This window comes from Ochlerotatus camptorhynchus, unplaced genomic scaffold, assembly GCF_037179485.1.
Source record: "Ochlerotatus camptorhynchus isolate MF236.1 unplaced genomic scaffold, CSIRO-AGI_Acam_v1.1 ptg000033l, whole genome shotgun sequence".
In the NCBI taxonomy this organism is placed as follows: Eukaryota; Metazoa; Arthropoda; class Insecta; order Diptera; family Culicidae; genus Ochlerotatus; species Ochlerotatus camptorhynchus.
The window spans coordinates 2,102,545-2,129,215 of record NW_027040524.1 but is presented as its reverse complement, the minus strand read 5'-3'; the positions used below and the strand labels follow the sequence as shown (position 1 = coordinate 2,129,215).

Here is a 26,671-nt window from a genome sequence, read left to right as displayed (position 1 = left end):
AAATTAAAGTTTCAATATTTCCTTCCATTATCTCCTTCTGTTATTCGAAGGTTGTTATGTTGTCTCAGAAAAATCCATGACATACAACGAATTTAGTTTAGCGAGGAGCAGCCCTGTATTGATGATCTAGCAAAAATATTTTTGAAAAAATTTACGTGAAAATATTGACGAAAATATTTACGAAACTTCTGTCGTAGTGCACCCGCTATAAGATTCATTTCAAAAGAGAGAAACCAAAATGGAGCGTAGACTAAAATTAAAAGCGTAGGGATACTTTGAATACCCCACAGTTCGGATAGAGAATTAAAAAGAAAAATCAGTCATTCGATTCGCAATCCACTTGCTATATTCACACCTTAAATAGTCTAACGTTGTTTGCCAGAAATATCACCGCTTAAGTTCTGTGGCGCTTGTGTACTTAAGCCTTTTCCTCGGAGGCGGTTGTCGCTCCGGAAACAACCGACTGGCTGTCGTCAGCCGGGGCATCCTGGCAGGACAGCGCTGGGAACCTCTGGTACAGAGCCGCGCGGTACTTCGGATGGCTGATACCGTAGACAATTGGGTTGTAGACGGCATTGGCCTTGGCAAACAGCGATCCCCAGATGGTGGCCAGTGGGCTGATCGGAGCGGCCTTGAAGATACCGGTGAAGTTGATAACCAGGTACGGGGTCCAGGCCATGAACCAGAGCGAGATGGTAACGAGGGCAACCTTGGCTAGCTTGATTTCGGCGCTAGTCTGATTGGCTTCCGACGACCGGAGGGAGGCAACGTTCATCTTCTTCGCTTGCTCACGCATCGAAGCCTCGTGTGCGGACACAGCTTTCAGGATGAAAGTGTACGAGTAGATGATCGTCAGCAGCGGAGTCCAGTAGACGAAGATGGCATAGATGATGATGTACGAGCGGCTCAACCAGGTGGTGGTCAGATAATCAGTACCGCAGGCAGTCATGTTACCCTCTGGCACATATCGGTTCCATCCGAAGAAGGGAGCCATTACCCAGAACAGGGCGAAGGCCCAGGTCAGCATGATGCGCAGCAGGGCGCTGTTGTTGGTCAGTGGCTTGGCAGCCAGACCCTTCACGATGACGTTGTATCGGTCAAACGCAATCATAGTCATGGTCCAGATCGAGGCACAGCCAAACAGTGATCCAAGCATGGCATAAAGTTCGCAAGCGAACGGTCCAAAGACCCAGGTCTCATGCCAGCAGTTGATCACCATAGGCGGTCCCATCGTAAACATCATAAAGAAATCCGAGAAGGCTAGATTGACCACTAGCAAGTTGGACGGGGTGCGGAGGCTTCGGGTGTTGGTGAAGATATACATCACGCAGCCATTACCGATCATCGAGATGAGTCCCAGCATGAAGATGGCAAACCCGAGGATCGAGTGCCACAGGGGATTCATCGGCGGGAACTGAGTCCAGTGTGGGTGGACCATGTGCAACATATCCGGCATGACCATGTCCACGACGGATATGTTGCTGCCACCCGACTGCCAGGCATCATAATGAGGTTCCACGAAGGCTGCCATTTTCTGAAATTTTCGACGTGACTAAATTTCACAAAAACTCACAGAAATTTTCAACACTTACCTTTATTCGCTAAACAGTACTTAAACACAGATCTAACTGATAGTTTTTCAAAATGTATTCTTTTTTGTCTTGATAAACTCTTGGTGTTAAGCTGAAGAAAATCGTTGCGAAAACGAACTACTTCAGACTTAAAGGCACGATACGTACTGTTGGAATACCCAAAGCGACTCGACTGTTCCGATGCAGGCGGGCCGTATTTATACGGTCCGGACTGGGTTCACAATTGAATTAAAGGGTTTCAACAAAGTAGAAAGAGATTTTTTCCCCGTCCATGGTGCATTCCTACGTTCTATGACGCCAGTGGCGATTCTTAAGAACAATATTCAATTATAATTATGATTATAAGTCAGCGAAAGGAAAAAAAGGGTGGGTGCCACTCGGTTCACACCTATTTGGAAAAATCAATTCAGTCTCAATAGGCCTTTCCCGTCCGAAAATTTTACGATGTAGTTCCGAATAATTTCTCCTAATTTATGAAGCAAAGCAACTCAACACCCATCTAATGTTTTGCGTTGTTGAAGTAATCGACAATATTTTTATTCACCAATTCATGCATGTCACAAATCACAACGATAGATATTACTACTCGACTCTGTCCCTAGATGGTTAACTGGTATAATCTGTTATAATTATGCTTCGTGTACAGAAGCACCGACATGTTTGAGCAGAGGTAATTTTCTATACATTTGCAGCAGAGCTGCGGTGCCAGAACCATTTTCGAAGTATCTGCTGGATCAAAATCAGAGGTATTCTTTCTATTCCACCGGTAAAGACACCATTGACAGTGACTCCGAGTCCAGATCCTACCAAAAATGCCTTAGACTCCGGCCCGATTTTGCAGTTAACGGCAAGAACAGATAGGAGCGGTTTGGAATAGTTGTTTTCGAGATTTCAGACTGCTTGTTTTTTTTCAGCTAGTTCGTTTATTTGGAAAGTTCAATCGCGTTAGCTTTACGGAGCCGATAGTTCATTGTTCTTTGTTTGTAACAAAATTCACTTAATTCTAGGTCTAGTAGGAGTTGGGCTGAATACTCGGTGGCTTACCCGAGGTTAGAGAGGTACACTCACTGTCGAAGGATAGGATCAGGGTAGGAGCTTGGGTAGACTGCTTGTCGTTCGGACATTGAAAAAAAAGTAGAAGAGGCTGTTCCATACCGTTCGAAAATTTCATGTAAATTTCTGCGAGATACAGCGCACATAAAATTAACGCTAGATTTGGCATAAATTTACGTGATATTTCGTGTAAAATTAAGCGCAATATCGCATTATTTAGTAAAACTGTATGCAAGCTTGTAAACGATTTCGCTGTTAATGCCAATCATAGCTCAAAATTAAACGAAGGGAGATTTTACGCGATAGTTAAAATTCACATTTTTTTCTGTGGAAGGTGGACGTAAGGTACAATTATTTTAGCGCTTAGTTCTTTTAGTTGCCTAAAATCTATAAACTTAACCTCTATAAATATTGCAAATGACGGCCTTTGAAAATTTATTTAAAACAGTCCAGAAATTCTTTGCAGAGCACTCCACAAAAATTCATGAAATTTATCCAAAGATTCTCATCGAATTTTAAACTTTTTCGAAGAATCCTGATGAATGCGGGAGAGAGAGAGAAGGATTGGTAATTTCCATGTAATGCCACTACATTATTTGCTATTATTGACAGGTACACGTATTTCGTGTACAATGTGCAGACTTCTTCAGCGTCTTGTACTAATACTAATAGTCGAGAATTAGTACAAGACACTGAAGAAGTCTACACATTGTAGACGAAATACGCGTATCCGTCAATGATAAGCAAATAAGGCAGTGGAATTAAATGGAAATTACTAATCCTTCCCTCTCTATCTTTGTTTTTCGAAGAATTCCCTGAAGCATCCTTCCATTCCTAATTCAAAAATTCTATAAACTAAGAAAAAAACAAACCTTGGAGTTCTCATCTAAACTATTTTGATCATTCACTTGGAACTCCCCTTAATATTATAAGATTATTTTCGAGATGTCCTTGAAATTATGATCGGAATTTCCTTGAAACTCTTCACAATTCCTTTGGAATTTTACTCTCAAAATAGGAAATCCTCTTCCCAATCGCCATACATTTATCCACAGAGCTACTTTAAAAAAAAATTACTCTGAAATCACATAATTGACTTTGAGTTTTAGTCAAAAAGTTCATCTCTGGATCCATTCTAAAATTTGTTCAAAGTTGCGTTGGAATTGCTTTTTATAAAATTCTCGTAATGGTTCTTCAGCGACTTTACCCCGCAAATCTAATCCAGTCCAAAGGTCTTAAAGTTTTTTCAAGTTCCAAAATCTTATTTTTCTTGAGGAAAGGACGAAGTACATTTTGTTCCGCTTTGTCATCGTGTGTGTGGAATGGTGACTTCGAATTCCTGGTTTTTTTTTCCCGATTTACCGATTCACTGGTCACCCTGAGAGTAATGCCTCATAGCTTCGACCAGCTCGACTGTCTGGCTGAAGAAGCGATTTGACAAGATTTCCGTTACTCTTCCTCTCGCTCAGCTGGCAAATGACTGGTATGATGCGTACCACCGGTACTTCGCGTACTTGAAGGTTATAAAATAGACCCGTCACGCAAGTGAAAGTGGTCCTTAGCCTCTTGCCCAGTAACTCCTATCCCTTCCTCCCGCGGCGCCGGCTGGGGTACGAGTAACCTTAGGGAAGATCGGGTAACCAACCCCGGTGGGAAATTTGGTCGTAGGCTGACAGGGAAGGGGAAGCTGTATCCTTTTCGGAGGATGTGGCTTACAAAACCCGAGCGTCTGTTTTCCATGTTAGGGGCGGCTCAAACAGTGTCTGACTGGCATCCAGCGGCTGATTACGAAATGCTTCTCTCCGAAAGCTATACCCAAGATGGCAGTCCCATCACGGCGGATAGGAGACCTTAGGCCAACCACCTACTGTCTCCAAAACCTTCAAATTATTACAGAAACCTATAGTGAAAGATTACGAACTGATTTTATGGCAACGACTTTTAGCGCTAAACAACGGACAAGAATTGGAACATGGAATGTACTGACGCTAGCCCAACTGGGACTTAGTGAAGTCTCCCGTGATGGATATACAGAGAACCAAATCGACCACATCTGCATCAGCCGAAATTGGAGACGGAGCCTTTTTGATGTTCGGAATAAACGCAGCGCTGACATCGCGTCTGACCATCATCTCCTGGGCGATGGAATCCGCCTACGCATTGCGCGGGTTCAACGGCGGGAGGAGAGACTCGGGCGGCGATTCAACACACGTCGACTGGAAGACCCAGCAGTGAAGAGATCGTTCGTCGAAGAACTCGAGGCTCGCGCAGCTAATATTCCGAAAGGTGGCAGCGTAGAAGAACAGTGGACGAGCATCAAGAATGCCTTTATTGAAACAAGCGAGAACAACCTGGGTGAGGAGCGAAGAGAAGCAAAAGCCACGATAGAGCGAGCAAGGACCCGAGGAGCCAAGAACGAGGCCTGTCAGCTCTTCTATGATGTTTCACGACGCCTGAGCGGGGCAAGGATGAACCCAAGGATGCCTGTGAAAGACGCGACTGGACAGTTGCTCGCCGACCCCACTGACCAGTTGAAACGTTGGTTTTAGCACTTTGAACAACTTCTCGAAGTTTCAACGGTCAACCAACCATCAACATCTCGGCATGATCCGCCAAGGGTGAGGCACGTTACTTGCGTCAACACTGAAGTTTCATCATTGCAGGAGATAGAAGCAGCCATCCGAAGTATGAAGTCCAACAAAGCCCCGGGGGTCGATCGCATATCAGCAGAGATGCTCAAAGCTGACCCCATGCTATCCTCACAAATGTTGCGTCAACTATTCGTCAAAATCTGGGACACCGCGACTTTTCCGGCCGACTGGATGCAGGGCGTCTTGGTAAAAGTCCCCAAGAAGGGGGATCGAACTGTATGCGACAATATTGTGTATTGTTCTCAAAGTTCTGTGTAAAGTTATCCTCAATCGAATACAGGAGAAGATCAACGTGACTCTCCGACGACAGCAGGCAGGATTTCCTGTGTGAACCATATTGTCACACTCCGCATCATCTTGAAGCAGGTCAATGAGTTCCAAGAGTCCCTGTACTTGGTATTCATTGACTACGAAAAAGCTTTCGACCGACTAAACCACGAAAACTTGTGGGGCGCTCTGAGATGCAAGGGAGTCCCTGATAAGATTGGCAACCTCATCGAAGCGCAGTACGAGGCTTTCTCATGCAGAGTGTTGCACAACGGAGCTTTGTCTGACCCGATTCGGGTAATCGCGGGTGTGAGGCAAGGATGTATATTATCACCGCTACTGTTCCTCATCGTAATCGACGAGATCATGGTTGGAGCCGTTGACCGTGTACCTAACCGTCTAACTCTGAAGCAGGTCTAACCATCAACGTCAACAAGACCAAATCGTTGGATGTCAACAAGGAAAACCGTTCCAATTTCACGGTAGCTGGGCAGGCAGTGGAGAAAGTCGAAAGCTTCCAATATCTTGGCAGCCATATAGCGTCGGACTGCGGTGCACGGATTAAGAAGGTGAGGGCTGCTTTTGCCAGTTTGCGAAATGTATGGAGAGCGAATCAAATGAGTCGACGCACCTAAATCCGAATTTTTAACTCGAACGTGAAGTCTGTGCTGTTATACGCCAGTCAAACATGGTGTGTATCAGCGGAGAACACTCAGAGGCTGCAAGTGTTTATCAACCGATGCCTGCGGTACATAATTCGTGCCTTGTTGCCCCACAATTGGATCTCAAATTCAGAGCTTCATCGTTTGTGCCATCAGAAGCCGATAGAGACAGAAATTCGTGAACGGAAGTGGAGTTGGGTCGGCCACACACTACGACGCACTGGACTGGAATCTAGCAGGACATCGCAGCAGAGGCAGACCCAGAGGCTCGTGGCAGCGGAGCCTGAACAGTGAAATTGAGAACGTTGACCGAAATTTGACTTGGGCACAGGTCAAGGCCAAAGCTAGTAATCGCCCAGGATGAAAATCTTTCGCAAAGGCCCTTTGCACCCCTGGAGGTGTGCAGGATCGTTAAGTAAGTAAGTTCCTCTCGCTCTGTTAAGTGTTATCACCGGGCTCCGACTCGCTCCACTGGCGGGTGGATGCGATTTGGCAGAAGCATTTTGGAACGACGAAGAGCTCTTCCCACTACACCGTGCAGTGTCCCGGTCGGTCGGTATTGGCGGTGGTATGTGAGAGTAAACTAGTTATAGTTGCCTCTTTCTTACCAACGCAAATCCCGTCCGGCCCGGACACTGCACGGTGTAGTGTGCAGATCCCTTTCCGTTGCTTCTCCTTTCTCTATTCTCTGACGTTATCTGCTAGCTCCGACCAGCTCAACTATCTGGCAGCAACTGATAACTGATCATTAGTACGTCAGAGTTCTCTTTTAAGTTGGCAAAGCGATTGAACAAGTAATTCTCTTGGGCGGTGGTTACATTCCATTATTCCAAATGTTTCTTCGAGAGCGTGGTTCAAAGGTCTGGATGTAAGTCGGGGATTCATTCGCGTGATGTCTAGACTTATGTCCAACCACTACTCGCTAGATGCACTTCTGTACAGAATAAACCTCGTTTACAGCAATGTAGGTGCAGAACCGGTTATGATGACATCGATCAAGCAGTTTGGTATTGCCCGGGTAATGACGCCTCCAGAGCACGACTGTTGGATACCCTAGTGGCCCGAGGTAGACAACCCTTCCGTGAAGTAAGAGATGTATTGGGAACCCGTGATCTTCCCTACATGCAGGCGATCTACGAATTCCTTAGTTTGTCTGATGTTAGAGTCTGATGTGACCTTTCCAAACAATTTCCAGCCATTGTGTCCCAGTTTTATTATCCTCCTGTTTCTGTGCTACATGCCCCTGCCCAGCCAGGATTTGGTCAACTGCCCGAGAGTAGTATCTGAAGGAGGCTTCAGAAACCAGTTTCCTACCTAGCTCCTTCCAATCGAAATTGTTACCCATTAACCTCGAGCCCGCCACGAGTAATTGGTACCCAATACTAACCTAGAACTACTGCTATTTAAAATGTAAATTCAAATTTTACTGATTTTGGCTTCGCAAAGTGTCACACACGACTGAGCCTAGTAAATAAACGAACTGATTAAAAAATCCAAAAAAAAACTGATAACTGATTTCGGCTGCTCTTCCTCTTGCGTAATAAGTTTTCACCGAGCTCCGATCAGATCGACCGTTTTGCCAAAAAAACGCTGTGGAAGGCAAAAGGCGCAGGAGCTGGAAAGTGATGTCCGTGCACGAGAATATACATTCATCCCATCGCACAGTGGTCTAAAAGTTTCAAAACGTGCGTTTTTTTAGTTTATGCGAAAACGGTCCATTTAAGCCATATAGTGTCTTCGGAGAAGTTTGTGCACTTAAAAGCCCATTCTTTTGAGCTTAGCCATTTCATGATTAATCCACCTAGCAGGGAGATGAAAAATTAACTTTTTTTGTTTGTCGAGATAGCAAAATGGTGTCTTGACCAAAGTTTTAGACAATATTAATACAAATATTTTTGCTCAAGACGTCAACCATCTATCTCTTATTTTTACAGAGATATGTCATTTTTTTGGTAAGAGTCTTTAGAAAATCATTTTTTTGCAAATAACTTTTCAGGGAGTAATTTTTTGACATTAGTATATTCTACATAAATGTTTGTTTGTTTTTTTTTTAAATACGCCATTCTGTCTTGGGAAGCAAGTCCCTGTCTTTAATATTTTTTAAGATATTCAAGGTTTTGATCCAAAGTTAGCACTATTTCCAAGGTCAATAGCTCTAAGTTGGGCAAAATTCGGCAAACCAGGTTGATTACATTTGAAAGTATACTTAAAATCCTGCCCAATGCATACCAAATCATTAGTCTTCTTTAGTATTCTCTGCTTATCTGCTTATTCCCAAACTAAAGTAAACCGTGTACAGATAATCGGTTTCCTGTATTTGCTTATTTTGAATCAAAACCAAAGAAATATTGAAGATAGGGACTTGCTTCTCAAGACAAAATGGCATGTTTTTAAAAATCAAAAATTTGTGTAGAACATACTAATGTCAAAAAGATTACTTCCTGAAAAATTATTTGCAAAAAAATATTTTCTGAAGGCCAAAAAATACATATCTCTGTAAACATAAGGGATAGAGGGTTGACGACTTCAGCAAAAAATGTTTGTATTAATATTGTCTAAAACTTTCCTCAAGACACCATTTTGCTATCTCGACAAACAAAAAAAGTAAATTTTTCATTCCCCTGTTAGGTGGATTAATCATTAAATGGCTAAGCTAAAAAAAGGGGCTTTTTAAGGGGGTAGTCCATTCTGGAAATTTCAAAAAATCTTTTTTTTTGCCTTAAAAAGACTTTGGAATGTCTACTTTGACATAGACTTGACCGCAAGTCCGTAAGTGACATCGTTCCAAAGTTATAGGCCGATTAGTGGACTCGTGTCCAGACGCTCCAAGCGCGCTCAGATTTTCAAAAGAATCAAAAATGGATTTTTGGTGCAAGCTTCTATCTCCAATTTTAGGGTACTAAAACGGACTGTTTTTTTTTTTCAAAACGTCGCCAAATTTTTATTTTTCAACCAAATCAAAAACGGCTACGTACAAGACTGTGCCATATATAAGAGAATAACCACAAAAAAAATCGTTGTTCCAGCTCCAGTGGTGTGACCGCCAGACGTCCCGCCCCGCGACGACTCAGACAGGAGGTCTCCTGGGGAATCTGGTGCAGCGGCTACAGGAGACATCCAATTGCGCCAAAAAAAAATCTCAATTAAAGAGGACTTTTCAATTGACAAAACCATGCATTCCTTTTTTTGAATTGATCGTTATTTACCCTCAAAAAAAATTCGTGAAAATGATCTATTTTGCATGCCGCCAGAGTGGACTGCCCCCTTAAATGCACAAACTTCTCCGAAGATGGCTTTAATGGACTGTTTTCGCATAAACTAAAAAAACGTACGTTTAGGCACTTTTAGACCACTGTGCATCGGTCCACTCTTCTGATTAGTTCATAAAATATTTCAATTTTATTTGCTTAATTTCTTAATTGTTTAACTATTTTCACAATTTGTACCATACACCAAAAAATTGCTGGATAAATTCTCCGTCGAATGACATATTGCATGAAATATTTCTCATTCATTATTTTGAGAAATATGCCAATGAAAACTGCCCCCATTTTCGTTACATGCCTCATTTTCTATTCCGTAATGTGACCCCCAGTATAGAAAAGAAAGACGTAAAAAAAATTCAATAACTCGCACTTCAGAACGGATTTTGGGTCTTGATGAGTTTTCAAAATTCTGACTGTATTCGAAGCCTGAAATGAGCCAAGCTCAGCATTAATCTGAGGAGTGGAATGGCTCCTCACAAATCATTCCACCGAGACTCACACCGGCAGGGCGTAAGACGAGAGCGAGGTTAGTTGCCATCGCTTTTGATTTTGTTCTCACTTTGGGTGAACTCAAACGGAAAAATATATCCGGAGCAATTTTAGTCTTATAATGGCCATATATTCCCTGATTTTTCAGTAGATTTTCCAAAAAAAAATCCAGGTATACTACCTATCCGTTTTTGGCAAGACTCATCAGCTTTCCTGAGATGTGTTTTTGGACATTTTTTCATTAAATAGCGCATGAAGAATGGTCCAGTACAATTGCAGCGTTCGATACATTTTATAGAATGCAAAAGAGACAGAAAACACGTGTTGCCAAAACCGGGAAGGCACCGCATCTTTAATTTACTAAATTTAAACGTTTCTTACCTCGATTAACTCCATGATACGAAAAGAGGTCCTTGACATGGAAATTTTCTCACCCTAAGAAGTTCTTTTCTAACTGTTTCGAAATTCCACGCTAGAGGCAGAAATTCACTCAGTTCTCCTACATCTTGCATATGAAACACTTGTCTTTAATCCCGTTATAATTTTGTTTTTCTTTCAGCTTGTTGAGACCCGAATTTCTCCGGTGGAAAATCGTAAAAGCAGCGCTTTCACCTCGAAAATTCTGTAAGTAAATTCCATCTCAACAGCAATAGCAACAACATCACAATATTAGAACTTGACAGAACAGCTTATTTTCCGAGTTAACCAGGTTTGCAAAATGCATAAATGACGTAGTATTTGAAGGTGACTTTCCAAACGACTGTTTGCAGAGAAGTGCTTTAATTAGAGGTTGTTTGAGCTGTGTTCCAGTTGGTGATTTTTCACTTAAATTTGACACTTCGAAAATAAATTAAGATGTTCAAAAATTTCTCTGTTATTGATCGGCAGATTTTCTAGAAGGTGTCTGTCAAAATTGGTTCTTTGTATGTCGTAAATAAGTCTGCTGGAATAGCATGTTTATTTGAAAATTTGCCATATATTAGATTTAAGTGAAACTTCATCAAATGGAACACAGCCTTAGCCTCCGAAACGAGTTTGGTATGTTCAGTTAATGTTGATTCTCAATCACTTCTATAGTTGATGTTGACCTTTCTATTTATTTTATTTTATTCATTATTTTCCTAGGGTAGCCTAGAGGCAAGCACTGTTCTAAAAAATCGACATTGTAAATTAGGGGTACAATTTTGTAAGGTTCTGGGGTAATAGAGACGCAAGTTTGCAACTCTAATTAAAAGTTTCAAATGAACAACCCGTAGTAGATAGAGTTAGTGTGGAATAGAAATGAGTAGAATCAAGTGATCATGAAGGTATAAATATGAGGTACTTAGCTCGTTGACGGCACCTTGATCTCACCCTCGATAGCAAATTGCTATTCCAATCCCATGTGGACAAGACATCCACCAAGTGTAACATCTTGATCAGGTCGCTCTACCCTTTGATAAACAGGAAGTCCACCTTGTCCCTCAAAAACAAGCTTGCCGTCAACAAGCAGATCATTCTTCCGGCTATTGAGTATGGTATAGGAGAGTTGTGCTAAGTGCCACCACCTAAAGCTTCAGAGGATCCAAAACCAGATCCTCAGAATGATCCTTAACAGTCTACCGCGAACTCGTAATTCTGAGATTCACCAACTGGCCGGTCTTCAAACACTCGTGGAGCGAAAGACTTCCACGCTGGAAAGGTTCAGAGTCACCTGTCTGCGATCAAACCACCAGATCATTCGTGATTTGACAACCTAGTTCAAGTAGTTAGGTAGGTCCCTGTGCTCAAGTAGGTAGGTTATCGAATTCTTAAATTCAAACGAAAACAAGCCCTTAAAGGGTATCCTGTAAATTGGCGCTAAACGCAATCATCACATTAGAATAACTAATGAACTAGAACAAAGATGAAGAGCCAAAGGCCAATTGAAATGAAATACCAAATGTTTAAACTTAAAAAAAAACCAGCAAATAAACGTAAATTTTATTTACTCGTTGATGGCATTCTTCCCAAGTAACAATTTTGGTTTTATAAGGGTTCTGTAGACCATGAGTTGGGCTTTAAGAATGCTATTAAACCTCCATAAAACATGCAATGTTACTTGGGTTATGACGGACTTTGGAGAGAGTGGACGACCGGCAAAAGACACCAGCAGAAGGAGTAGTAGCAGTAGCTGACCAACAGAGGAAGCAGCAGATTCATGCAACCGTGACTGAGGCTGGAAACCTCGGTCCAGTCACGACAATGGCGCAACTCGGTAAGTGAGAACCATCCTCTTTCTTGCGAGGATGCTACTGGCGCTCCCCAAGAGGGAAGATGAAATTCCCCCGAGAGGGTAGAAGAAATTCCTCCGAAATGGCAGAAGAAATTCATCCGAAATGGTAGAAGAAATTCATCCGAAATGGTGGAAGAAATTCCTCTTCGAAGGTAGAAGAAATTCCTTTGCGAAAGTAGACCAAATTCCTCCGAAAGGGTTGATAAAATGCCTCGAGAGGGTTGATAAATTGGCCCCGCTCTTCAATTAAGGAGAGGGGAAGAATGTAGTATATAGAGTTAGTGTGGAATAGAAATGAGTAGAATCGAGTGAGCGTGAAGCGTGATAGACCGTATGTAAACGGAATCTGATTGGTTCGGGAGTTTTGATACAGCTAGAGGTATAAATATGAGGACCTGAGCTTGTTGACGGCAGCATGGTCTCTATTCCGTCTGGTTTCCGGACGAACCAACCTTCACATCACCGACGGGCAACCCATCGACGCTGGACCTGTTCTTGGCAAACACCAGATTAGCCAAGCCGGTTGCCGTCAACGACCTGAGTTCGGACCACCAACCGGTGCTGACCGAGCTGGGCTACAACGTGGCCCCTGCACCGTGCCAGCGGAAGGACTACCATCGAGTCAACTGGGTCCAGTTTCGACGCGTGGTCGACCGCCACATCGACGACAACCCACCGCTCGACACAGTGGATGACATCGACCGGGCCCTGGAGGGTCTCCATCAAGCCATATCCGTGGCTGACGAAGAGTGCGTTCGACGAGTTCCTGTGAGGGGTAAGTTTCAAGCAATTGATTCCCACACCAAACTCTTGATTCGGCTCAGAAATGTTCGTAGACGCCAGTTTCAGCGGACTGGGGATCTGCAGTGTAAATGCGAAATGGTCGATCTGAATCGGCAGATCGCTTCCAGAATGATCTCAATCCGGAACGAGAGTTTCGGGCGGCTCGTTCAGAACCTGGACGACCGTTCCAGACCATTCTGGAAGGTTGCCAAGGTGCTGAAGTCTCACCCCAAGCCCATTCCACCACTTAGAGTCAATGACGAACGGCTTATCACCAACGAAGAGAAGGCCAATGCAATTGGGGAGCACATTGCCCAGTCGCATTTGCTTGGCTCTACAATCCCAAGTCCACTCGAGAACCAGGTTGTGCAGTGCGTCCAGACGTTAGATACCTCCCCTTGTGCCGTACCTCCAGAAGAACGGATTATAGAGGAACAAATTTGCTCAGCGCTGAAATATAGTAAAAACATGAAGGCTCCTGGGTTTGACGGAATATTCAACCTAGCGTTGAAAAATCTCAGCCCGAGGGTCCACTCGCTGCTGGCTGCCATCCTCAACAGATGCTTGGAGCTGCACTACTTTCCAAGCATCTGGAAGGTGGCAAAAATCATCCCGATCCGCAAACCTGGGAAAGACCCTTCACTACCGTCAAGCTACAGACCGATTAGCCTGCTCTCAGCGCTGAGCAAGCTGTTCGAAAAATTGATCCTCAGCCGACTAAACAAGTTTGTGGAGGAACATGACATTCTTCTTCCGGAACAGTTCGGGTTCCGTAAGGGGCATTCCACCAATCATCAGCTAGTGCGGGTGATGAATAACATCCGGAGTAACAAAGCTGTATCCAAGTCCACAGCCATGGCCTTGTTAGACGTCGAAAAGGCGTTTGACAATGTCTGGCACGACGGACTTATATACAAGCTTTGTAACTCCAACTTTCCACCATACCTTGTGAAAATCACCCGTAACTATCTCCAGCAAAGGTCGTTCAGGGTGTCGTTGAATAGTTCCCTTTCGGGACAATTTCCGATCCCAGCAGGTGTTCCGCAAGGGAGTCTGCTGGGACCACTGCTTTACAGCATCTACACGTCGGACATCCCTCCTCTAGGAGACGGTTGCGTGTTCTTTCTGTTTGCAGATGACACCGCGATAGCCGTCAAGGGTAGGATGCCTCGTGAAATTACGAACAAGCTCCAGCGATGCCTTGACACCTTTACTGATTATGCCACCACGTGGAAAATCAAAATCAACGCCTCGAAAACCCAAGCGATCATGTTCCTTCACAGACAATCATTAAAACTTAAACCGTCTCCCTCCTGTACCGTAATAATGGATGGTACAAGGGTCGAGTGGTCCACTGATGTTACTTATCTCGGGATGTTGTTCGATGAGAAGCTCCTGTTCCGCTCGCACATAGAGAAAACCCTAGTTAAGTGCTCCGCCTTGGTTAGGTGTTTGTATCCGCTCATTTGCCGCAGATCCCGCCTCTCAAGGCAAAACAAACTGGCTGTTTACAAACAGATCATAGCCCCCGAGATCTTCTATGCCGCCCCGGTGTGGGAATCGTGCGCTCAGACCCACAGGAACAAAATCCAGGTTGCACAGAATAGAGTGTTGAGGATGATCCTAGATCGTCCATTCGACACAAGAATAGCAGACCTCCATCAAGAGGCAGAAATTCCCAAAGTAGATTCCAAAATTGATGATATGACAACTAAATTTATTCAAAAATGTAATCTTTCTGAACATGCTTTAATAAGCAATTTGTACATAGTAGGTTAAGTGTATATAGTAGAGTAGGTTAGTTTTAAGCTGTAAATAGTAGTATTAAGTAGTTTCTCTTCAAATTCTAAAAACAAAACAAACCAATCCCACCAAGGTGGTCGACCGTGTACTAAGTCTAGGACTAATTCTGTAAAACAAATTTTGAATTTTGCCCATACTTAAAGATGAAGAAAGCAATTAAATCACTTAGTAAAAAATTTATATGGTAATCGTCCAAGTTAAACTAAAATAAAGATCATTTAAACTAACTTGTTGACGGCATTCTTATGACGGACTGTGGAGAGAGTGGACGACCAGCAAAGGACCAACAGCAGAAGGGATATCGGCACTAGCGGATCCACGGAGGGAGCAGCAGATTCGCGGAACCATGATTGAGGCTGGCAACCTCGGTCCGGTTACTACATCGGACCACCAGCGGCAGATTCGTGGAACCGTGACCGAGGCTGGAAACCTCGGTCCAGTCACGACACAACCATCCTCAAATTACACCGACTAATTAAGTTGTTTGAAACTAGCGAGGTCAGTCATGATTATTAATATGTTTCTGTGCTTAAGAAATGTTTCCCTGATTTGAATGAAATTCCCTGAGATTCCATGACTTTCCAGGCCCAAAAATAAATTCGCAGATATTCCTTGAATTTCCAGGTTTTTTTCAGGCAGTCAACACCCTGTTTATAAACAAAATTTAAAGGGTGCAACTTCTGTAACTGTAACAAAGAATTACTGAGAAACATTCAGACAATAAATGCAAGTGAATTCGTGGCAGCCAACGGCTGAAAGTCTCCTTAATAAAGATATATAAAAAAAAATGAATTCGGCGAAAAATACCAATGGGATCGTATTCTGAAAAATTCTAAAAGGATGGATTTCTGAAGAGAGCTGTGAGGTCGAAAATTAATCTAAATTCTCTCCAGTTGTTCTGAGTAAAAGTTTATCTTGGAATTCATCTCTACACTACTACTACAAGGGTTCTGCATTTTCGAAACAATGTGACTATGAGACACTCCCGGGTAACTAGCTCAGTCACATGAGACCCCTGAACTGTGTCGCAGGGCCGGCATGTTACTGGGTATTCGGAGGGGCTCCGTGGACAAAGTATGAAACACAGGAATATTCACATTTTATAACACATTTATTTGCCCTATTCTGTGGCGTGTGGGTGTGGGTTTTCACATATATGTGGCGTGTATGCGAGGGTTTTAAAATTTGCTCTGTACTCACTGCTGCAGCGGGATCTCCTACGGCGTCGCGAAGCTGGCGTTGGCCCACACGGCTGCTCCTGCACTACCGTGTGGCCGGAAACTTGCGGCGCGGGCTGCAGACAGTGTTGTTGCAGCTTTGGGAGAATGGCGGATCTGGTGGCGTTCATCAGCCACATACAGCTCAGCAGGCGTTGCTGGCTCGTTTGGCTGGCAGGCGTCTTCCGTCGTTGACAAAATCGGCTGACCGTGGTATGGCCACCTTGGTCGAGCCGAGACGGGACCCTCCTTGGCAATTAAGGCCACTGGCCTGAGGGAATCGTCCCTGACGGACGATCGAGGATCATTTACTATTAGGCTCGGAAGCCATCTTGACTTCCGAGCCGAGCCGTGTAAAACCGTTTTGTTTACGGTACGAGGTCCTGAGTATTGTCATAATTCAGGGAAATTTCCGTCAGGATAATAAAAAGTAAATTACCTGAACGGAGGCATTTTCTTGTATGTCATTGTGTTTCTTGTTATCGAGTCACGATGAACACTCCTTCTGTCAAACATGACATGACTATCGCTTGTTTCGTTTGTCAAGTGCATCAGTTAATTTCATTTGAAGCAAAGACTCGTTTCAATTGACGCAATGAATGACTCGAAAACTGCTTCCTTCGTTTTTTTTCCATTTTCACTTCAATTCGGGGCTCATTCGACTTGTCACGCGTCGCTTCATCAGGCATCAAAATATAGTATCCAGATAGTCAATATTGGTTGCCGATAGCGATGGCATCCGGATTATATTTGGTAATAAAATGTTGATAAACGGAAATTAAATTAACGAGGCTTCTTCTGGAGTCTACGATGGTGGTCATCGGGCTCAGGAAAAGCCACAAATACCCTATCATATGGGTATTTTCGGAACGGGGACGACGCTTAGATGCCGAAAATCGATGTGGAATCCAAGATGGCAGCCATCAGTTTTCAGAGAATGTGTTAAATATCCTACAATGTGGTTATTTTCGGAACGGTAACGACGCGTAGATTCCGAAAATCGACATTCGACGTCAATTTGGAATCCAAGATGGCGGCCATCGGTTTTAAAAAAAAGTGTCAAATACCCTAAGATATGGGTATTTTTGGAACGGAGACGGCACGTAGAAGCTGAAAATCAACACTCGACGTCATTTTGGAATCCAATTTAGTGGCCATTGGTTTTCAGAAGTGTAAAATACTCTACAGAACGGGGACAGCGCGTAGATGCCGAAAATCGATACTTGACGTTTCATGAAAAGTGTCAAATACCCTAAGATCTGGGTATTTTCGAAGCGGGAACGACGCGTGCATGCCGAAAATCGATATCCGACGCCATTTGTAGGGTATTTAACAGTTCTTCAGAAATCGGAAACCACCATCTTGAATTTCAAGATGTCCTCTAGATGTCACCTCGATTCAAAAAAATTTCGCACTGATCGGTATTTGACAGTATTTAACTATTTTTAGGAATAAGATTTTAAAATGCCGTCAAACATCGGTTTCTGGCCGCTAGACGTTACTGGGATTTCGAAAATACCCACATTGATGGGTATTTGACAGTTTTTCCCACATGTTCTGAAACCAGAAATCGCCATTTGGGATTGCAAAATGGCGTCTGACATCGATTTCCGGCCTCTACGTGAACTGAAAATACCGATGTTTTAGGGTATTTGGCACTTTTTCTCAAATCGGAAGCCGTCGTTTCGGATTTCAAAATGGCGAAATCGATTTCCGGCTTCTAGACGTTAACCTGATTCTAAAAAAAAACATCTGTATGGTATTTGATATAATTTCTCACTTTTCTTAAACCAGAAGCCGTCGTCATGGATTTAAAAATGGCGTCAAATCTCTATTTTCATTCTCTAAACGTCATTACGATTTTAAAAATACTCATATGGATGGTCGGCTTCAGTATTTCCCACTTTTAAAAATCAACTATTTCCGGCCTCTAGACGTCAATCTGCTTCCAAAAATACCTATATTGATGGGCATTTGACAATATTTCTCACTTTTTTTTAATCGCAATCCGCCATTTTGTATGGCGTCTGATATTGATTTTATTCTCTAGACGTCATCCCGTTTCCAAAAATACCCATATTGATGGGTATTTGATAGTGCTGCACCGAATACTCGGCCGCAATAATATTCGGCCGAATATCAGGCGTTGAGCTAACAAAATTTCACTCAATCGTTTTGTCGACCACTGATTTGTAAGAAAATAGTTCGAATATTAGCGAAACTGCACATGTAAACACCGAATACCAGGCCAAATAGCACTATTCGGTGCAGCTCTAGTATTTGACAGAATTTTCCACATTTTCTTGAAAGCCGACATCGTGGACGTCAAAATGGCATCGGATATCGATTTCCGGCTTCTAGCCGTCAGCCCGATTAAAAAAATACCCATATTGATGGGTAAACAAACCACCTGTCAATGAAAAGTTAAACATCCACGTGCACATACGCTTAAATTTTAGAAAATCTCCGCGAATGTGGATCGAACAGTTTCGCTTCAATACGAAAGTAAGTTCATTTGACAATGAAATACGAAATGAACACAAGTCAAGCCAGAACAAACAGCATGAAAACTGATCAAAAGTGGTTCTGTTGATGTTGAAGGGGGTCTGCTCGAAGAGATGACGAAATGACTTTCAATTGATGGTGAAAGTGATGGGTATGACAGCTTCGTGGGACGATTTTCGATTGAAAATGACTTTGTTGGGTCCTGACTACTACTACTATTCCATAAGAATTTCTTTAGCATTCCCTAAGTAATGTACCTTTGAAATTTAAATTTTCCTCAGACTTACGTGTTCAGATTGCTTATGAATTATTTTCATAATTTTCTTATACTAAACAGTGTATCTCAAAATTAAGCGTAAATTGTTGAAAAACAGCATTACGAGGACAATTTGAAATTATAGATTTCTTAATTTTTGGCTGCTGGTTTATCAAACATTTATTGGCTATCGGTATAGGTTTGGCTTAATTGAAGGTTGAGTGTGTAAGAAGTTAGGGCCTTTTTCTCAAAAATCTACATTTTCTTGAAATACAATGAACCAACTTTTTTTTTTTAATTTCGCTTTCACAAACAGTGATTTAACAATTCATGCGCGTTAAAGTCACTGATTGTGACTCTCTGAATACGAAATTTAACAAGTGTCATGTGTCAAACACATACTCCACAACCTCTTATTGTAACTTACAAGTACAAAATATCATTATAACATCTAATGATTTCATAACTCCGGAAAACATTTTTCATGGTGAAGTGAGTGGAAGCAACCCTAGTTGCAACTCGTGTTTCTGTTAAAAAGTAAGCAATTTGTTAGAAACTTTGGATTTTCTAATTATTCAATTCACTCGTTTTGCAATTCATGACCATTAGCATAATTTATCACTCGTTGTGCAAATCACGTTCACAAAGCACGTGTTGTCCGTTGCCTGTTAAAACAGTTTTTTCGTTCTTCCTTATTGAATGTTTTTAGAAATGTTTATCGGCTTTGATTAGCGATTGTCTGTCATGCAGACAAAAACTTTAACGTTCTTCAAAAAATAATGACATAAGTTCGGTGTAAAAATTGCATAATCTGAGCTCTAATGTTGGCCTATGGATATAAGATTTGACCCATCGCTAAAAATCTACTATTTATCAATTGTATCTAGATGAACGCGTCATTGGGACGGTACTAATGGATATTTTTGGTTGCTATTGAAAGTTTAGTCGATTGCTGAATTTATGTATAGGCTCAAATTAGGGACACTTAGGCCGACATTACATACATTTCCCCTATACCAGGTATTTAAAATGCAATCAACTTACAAATAATCATAAGAATGTATCAAAACTTAATTCCAATCAAAGCACCTGCACCATGGCCTCCACGAAAGCCCAACATTGTGACAAAAGAATTTCAAGAATTCACCACTCCACTCCCACCTTTGAAACGTTTTATTGCCACAATTTACACCACAATCGTCGTCGTGGCACGGAATGATCAAATCAACGGAATGATATCCCCTTCAAAAAAAAAAAAGCACCGAAAAAAAGAGAACCAACCGACCACCACCTCATTTACATATGCTTTCAAAAACTTCTGCACCACTCCAGCCGAGGCGCTTGCTGTTAAGACGCCAAACCGGTTCCGAATTATTTTCGTTCGATATTTATAAACTTTATCATTCTCACACTTGACATTCTCCAGCAGAGTTGATGATGGTGATATGCTGCCTGGCACCACCCCCCCCCCCCTCCCTTCGTCGTCATCCACCGTCCGTTTGAACCGTCTCCCAGACGGTGTTGGACATACCTACGTACCACTTTCCCATGTAAGGGGTCACAGCGGAGATATCGAAAAATATACTCCAGCTAGGGATGTTTTTTTCATCGTGCGACATTCACTGCCCAGATTAAGGAACAGTAAGCAGCATTCCCCGTCTGGGAGTGATCGCGCAAAGTCTGTTCCTTCGTTCCAATCGCACTGTTGCTGTTTGGAGAGCTGGAAAATTTCCCCACAGGGTTGGGCAGATGTGACAACGGAAAGCGGAGCGATTCGGGAGAACACAGAATGAAAATTATCATATGAAAACCGACATTTTCCACATGCTTTACTTTTCCTCTGCTCTGCTCTATCGTAAATGGAAAGTAGGTACTGCTGCATAATTTGGTTTTTTTTTCAAGCAGAAGCGTGTTTGTGAAGGGAGATTATTTGGGTTGAATGTAATTTTAAGTTCTATTGTTACAATGCTTCGGCAACCTACCAGGAGAGTTTTATAGCTTTCCCCTTAGGATTTTGATGGCTTCTCGCAGAAACTCTTTGCCTTTGCAAGAAGCTTTCTAGACTTCACATTTTAAAATGTCGTTTCGACTGGAAAAACCTTAATTTATTTACCGAAATTAATCAACCAATGGTGACATCTGACCCTTCTTACTTAATCAAAGTTCGAGCAACTTCCCAGGGGATATCTGAAACATGTCCAGGTGTTGGCCAATGTGACCTTGGGTTCTTAATGTGACAAGCAATGAGTTTGTTTTAGAGTTCTCATGAAGCTTTAGGTCAGAAACGTGGAGAAATTTGTGTTCATGATTAGTTAGTTATTTTGATCCTAACGTTTTCAAGATTAACCCAGCTAGCAGGGAGAAAGATAAACATTTTTTTTTAATCGAGATAACAAAATGCAGGACTGTTACAAGATCTTCAAAATTTGATTCGCGAAATCTGCGATTTCTCAAAAGAAATCCACGACTTCAAATACTAATCCAGGACAAATAAAAAAAATATTGCTTAAAAATACCATTTGTATTACTCCTACATGGCATTTCAAGCTTATTGATTATAGCATATTAGCTTTTTACCTGTTCTCAGTGTTGATGGAAGCAATCCCACATTTTAATCCTTTAAATTTGTCGAACCTGTGAACGGAATCCCTTTATGAAGAGCCTTTAAATTCCGTTATAATTGCTTATCTTTTGACAGATTTCATCTACTACTTGCAGACTTCATCAGTGCCAAGTACTCAACACCATTGAGAGCTTTCTATGTCCTTTAGGGGTTAGATTTTGATAAGTCTTTAGTGGGAATGACACTGATGAAGACTGCACATTGTAGTCGAAATACGTATCTGTCATTGATACCAAAATTAATTAAGTGATAACTCATTATGAGATCATTGTTACCCAACGGTAACTTAAATTAGTTTTGCATATGGTATGGTATTGTAGGACGACCAAATTGTAGATAGCCAACGGTCAATTTGAATAAAACTGCAGTCGGCCCAAACACAGTATGCAACGGGGTGAAGCTGTTGTCGATCGTGGGCGGAGCTGGAGCGAGGGGAAAACACGGAGAATGGATTGGACGAGAGGAGAAGAGGAGAGGATTGGTGGGTGGAAGGATGATTCGATCATTCGATATGCCAACCTCATTGCGAACAGACATTGAAACCACGATTTTTTTTTTCGGAAGTGATTGTCGAGAGTGATCCGCGCGTTTTTTCAGATGAGATAAGCCGTTGGTGACAGTGCGAGATAGTGGAAAACTACACGAGACCACGTGCTACATCGTAGCCCAGCGAAGTCGTTGGCATACGGCCGAAGGTCGAGCCAGTACGTCGCCTCTAGAGAACCGTGTCCAGTTCCCGGCAGATGGACAATTCGTCGCTGCTGGCCGGCAATACCACGTGGTGCAGGGTTCGCCCAGCGACTTCGTTGGCACACGACTGAGGGTCAGGTATTGAAGCGAACGAACGCCTGCACGGCCATCAGCAAGTGGACAAACCGTCCCGGCCGCCTGGCAACCTCATATTACCGTCAAACCATCGGTGTCTAATTGGTATTCCCCGTCGACGTCGTGGGCACACGACTGAGGGTCCGACCAAGCCGAGACGAATCTACCGTACGGGTCGCGCTGCCAACCACCCAGCCCAGCGCTACGAAATCCGCCTACCGTACCGTTCTCGTCCACTCCACCACCAACTCAGCCCTCTTGGCGCCACCGCTAGAGTCAATAAAGTTGTACCGTAAGTTAACGTTGTTCAGGACTTACCATACCGAAAACTCTCCCCAACTGCTCACCAACGCCTTTAAGACCCGGGAGGAAAAGAGGTCATTTGTGCCCACCCCAGACAGCTGCCGTGGCTTTAGACCAGCAGCTAGGGGCTTTGGCTGTTCCCCGTCTGCGACGACAGAGTATCTCTCGGGACCAAAATAGTTTCATCATTTATGCATTTTAATTTGAAATGCAAATTAACATGAAAATGATCATCATTCAAAAAGTGCATTGAGCGAATTAACATCCAATAAATTTTATTTGAGGTTTTCATTTTTAAGAAAAATAATGATAAACATAATTCTTTTTAGGAGTATTTCAAACGAGTTTTAAGGAAAATTGTAAGATAAATCTGATGAAAATTCCAAGAAAATTCCATTCTGAATTCCGATGATAGTTCCAAGAAAATTTTCAGGAAAATTTTTAATGAATTTTGATTAATATACTAAGGATATTCCAGTGATTATTTTTAGAAACATTTCCAAGAGATTTTCAAGGAAATTATTAAGAGCATTTCAAATAATTAGACAATTGAACACAGAAAAACTTCAAGACTTCAAATTCTGAGGCTTAGATTTATTAAGATTTAATGATTAGAAAATCTTCAAGGTTCAGTGTGTATAATTTAACATAAAATGTTCCAGACATGAAGGGGGGATTGAGGATTAAATTAGGGAACGTGAGAAGCTTTCAAGTTCCAAAACTAACAAAAAATATTTGAAACGCTGAACATCGAAATTTAAGGTTGCCAACTTGAAATTAATCAATGACTGAGACTTCATTCTTCTAATTCTGAAATTGGGGAACTTTGAAAAGTTTCTAGAAACCATGGCGACCAGTGAATTCCAATTAGTAATTTCCCGACTTTTAATCGTTGTTTTACCTTAATTTTGTAAATGAAATCGCAAGCCAAAAGGATCACTAGGTTAAATAGGTTATTATTTACTAAAACAGCAGCATTTTTTCTCGGTCGAATGCGGACCTGTTTCGATTTCTTCAAAATTTGTTTATATTCTATAAAAAAAAACATTAAATTCATCCTTAGATTTTCTTCGAATTTTAAAGCTTTTGCTATGAATTCGCTGAAGATTCATGCTTTAATTTTGTTCGAAATTCACTTTAACTCTCTTTCCAGTACCCAAGCAGTTCACTTCAGAATTGTCTTGAAATTTTGTTCAGAATTACCTTGGACATTTTCTCTAAATTCTTCTGCAATTTTTCTTAGAAATTTCCTCAAAATTCTCTTGAAATTTGTTTCGTGGTGCCCTTGGAACTATCCTCGAAATTCCCTTTAAATTATCCTCAGAACTCCTTATACGCTTAAAACACGATTTACTTGGTATTTTATACGGGTCCTGGGATCCTCTTCACAATCAATTGGGGATTTTCCATAGAGCTACACGCACAAGTGACAGGGAGTTAAAGTCTAAAGTCATTAAGAGCTCTTTCCAAATATCCCTTTAATTTTCTCTAAAATACAATTGTGTTACCTCTGACATTCATTATAAAATCTTCTCAAAATTCCTTTAAAAAAATCTAGTCTAGCCCACGGTTCTTAAGAATTTCAAACGGAAGGTTAAAAATCTTATTTTCTGCAAAAACATATTACGTAAATAGGGGATATTCCGAGAGTCGAAGTGACTAGTTAAGTGAGAAAAGTCACATCATGATGACGTTACTCTCTATACATATCAAATGGACATTCTCTCTTCACTAGTCACTTCGACTCTCTGAATAACCTCCAATTTGTTTCCCAATTTGTCATCGGAATTCATAGGTTTTTCCCGGTGCCTTCAAATTCCCGGCTTTTTCCCGATTTCCCGGTTCACTGATTTGCAATTTTATGAGATCATAGTCTTACTTAAATGTTAAACTTCAACTTTGTACAACTGATCTCTAAAAAGTGATCGTCATGTCAAGAAATCGTTTGTGAAAATAAAGTTGATGTTTTACCAAAAATAACATAGCAGTTTGAATCCAGCTTTCTTAAAAAAAAACATGGAACTTATCCGAAAAGTTCTGGAAAAGCCTTTAAATCTCAGGAAAATTAATTTAGCAATAGAACTCTGCATAAGACTCAACTAAAAATTTTCTTCAATTTCATTAAATAAATTCACAAGAGAAGATGACAGAGGCATAAGAAGCACCATAGAAATCGATCGGATCCAATCCGAAACATTCCTAGCCCGAACCGGGAATCGAACCCAGCCACTTTCAGCATGGTCTTGCTTTGTAGCTGCGCCTCTACCGGCTGAGCTAAGGGAGGCCCCTAATTAAAAGTTTAAACTTCTTCGCTCTCTATATTGGTTTGAAAAAGTTACTTCAGTGACTATTGTTCGGGAAATAGTGACTTTAGCGACTTTTTTGTAGGATAAAGTTACTTTTTAGTGAATGACTTGAAAATAGTGACACAGCCACTAAAAAGTGACCTACTATCAGCCCGGCCAGAACGTAGCCAGATGCGGCCAATCTGGACTAAGGCGCTCGGTTTGGATGGCATTGATTATTTTTTTTAATTCCGACGTAATTTGATGTGTTGCATGTGTGTTTTAGTTCTAGTCAGCCACTGGCCACATCCGTCGAGGGTTTCCGTAATACGTCGTGATGTGACCAATGTGACCCGAGGCACTAGGTGTGACCACCAATGAACTTGTTGTTGAATTTGAGGTGCGGCATGAAGGGTTTGGCACGTTTTAGTAACTTCTACTCTCGTAACCCATACTCGCCGGATCATGTTCCGGCCATATCTCCGGAACCAGTTGACCGATTCCTATGGGATCATAGTACCTTTTAGTTTTGTGGTTATTGTGTTCAATTCAGTTCAGTGATTGCCGAGAAACACTACTTTCTGATGAAAACCTGTGTTCACCGGAAATTTTGAAGGCCATATCTCCATAACCAGTTGGCTGATTCCAAAACTATTATATACCTAAAGTATTATATTGTGCTATGGGACCATGATACCGACTGTTTCGTCCAATTCGGTTCAGTGGTTGCCGAGAAACATGACTTAATTTATTACGATAAACACGCACACACAGACATTTTTCGATCTTGTCAAGCTGTTTCGAATGGTATATGACTATGGCACAGCGAGGGGGGTTAGGGTTCAAACATAATAGTATGCGAAACGTCCTTTCCCGGATCGTTCCCCGATGCTAGGTGGATGAATATTCAAATTTCGGCATAATAATCCAATTGGCCATTTATCAGTGGTATCTCGTTCATATGTGCACCTCGTACACTGCACCATCTATCCCAACATGGACAGATAAAAACAACTCGAAGAATTTTCTTAGCTCGATATTAGTTTTTCTACCGATACCAACAATATCAGCCTATCGTCAACCATCCCAAGTGCACAAAACTGGTACTTGCATACCCCCACCGTGAGACCGATCTCGCTTAGTCGTGCTTCTTTCTGCGTACTTTGCGTGAAAGTAATGGTTACGAAGAAACGACCACGTTCTCACATCTCTCTCACTCGTTGGTGCGAGCGAACGTGGTTAAATAAATTCTCCAAGCAGGTGCATTTCTCACGTCACCTTTCAACAGGACCAATCTACATTGATCGATTCTCTTTCAATCGCCACGGTCCTGTTAAGATACTTCCAGATATTTTCAACACACAGTTCGATGGAAGAAGCATCTAATACGACAAACAGGCAACATTTTTAAAACCGAGTTATTTACGAAAGAGACTATCGATGAAAAGAATCGATCTCTACATTTTCTCTATTTGAAAAGTGACACGAGATTTGCAGAATTCGATCGGAACCATCCTGAACATTTCCATGGAGTCAACCTCAGAATTATTCTCGAATTCTACTCAGATCTTCCTTGTAAATAGCATGATCATGATTGACCGCCCGAGGATGCTAATCCGTTATTGCCACATCAGCTGTAATTACACAGAGAACCAATAGACGTTGCTTGCGACTAACTTTCATCCTCAATGTGTAGGAACTGTTGATCTCATACTTCATAATAAGCAATACCAGTGCCTTCCATTTCCGAAAGCTGATTAAGAAAGGAATGGGTAGGAACGTGTTGACGTGACACTCGCCTTATTGACAGTCGAGACCATCACTGCCATTCCACGAA

General features: G+C 42.0%; 1 protein-coding gene and 1 long non-coding RNA gene across 2 annotated transcripts in view; both read right to left on the bottom strand.

Annotated features, from left to right (window-relative positions):
- LOC135709386 (uncharacterized) overlaps positions 1-26,671 on the bottom strand; it is a 144,390-nt gene that overhangs the window by 100,979 nt on the left and 16,740 nt on the right. The window lies entirely within an intron of this gene.
- LOC135708982 (opsin-1-like) lies at positions 324-1,754 on the bottom strand. Its single transcript, XM_065231177.1, has 2 exons — positions 1,593-1,754; positions 324-1,534 (listed from the first exon to the last, which is right to left on the bottom strand). Exon 2 carries the CDS (start codon positions 1,529-1,531, stop codon positions 419-421), a length of 1,113 nt encoding a protein of 370 aa, XP_065087249.1. The 5' UTR covers positions 1,532-1,534; positions 1,593-1,754; the 3' UTR covers positions 324-418.

Bases quoted from the DNA above. Each gene is read 5' to 3' on its own strand.
- LOC135708982 (XM_065231177.1), bottom strand. From the start codon at position 1,531: ATGGCAGCCTTCGTGGAACCTCATTATGATGCCTGGCAGTCGGGTGGC.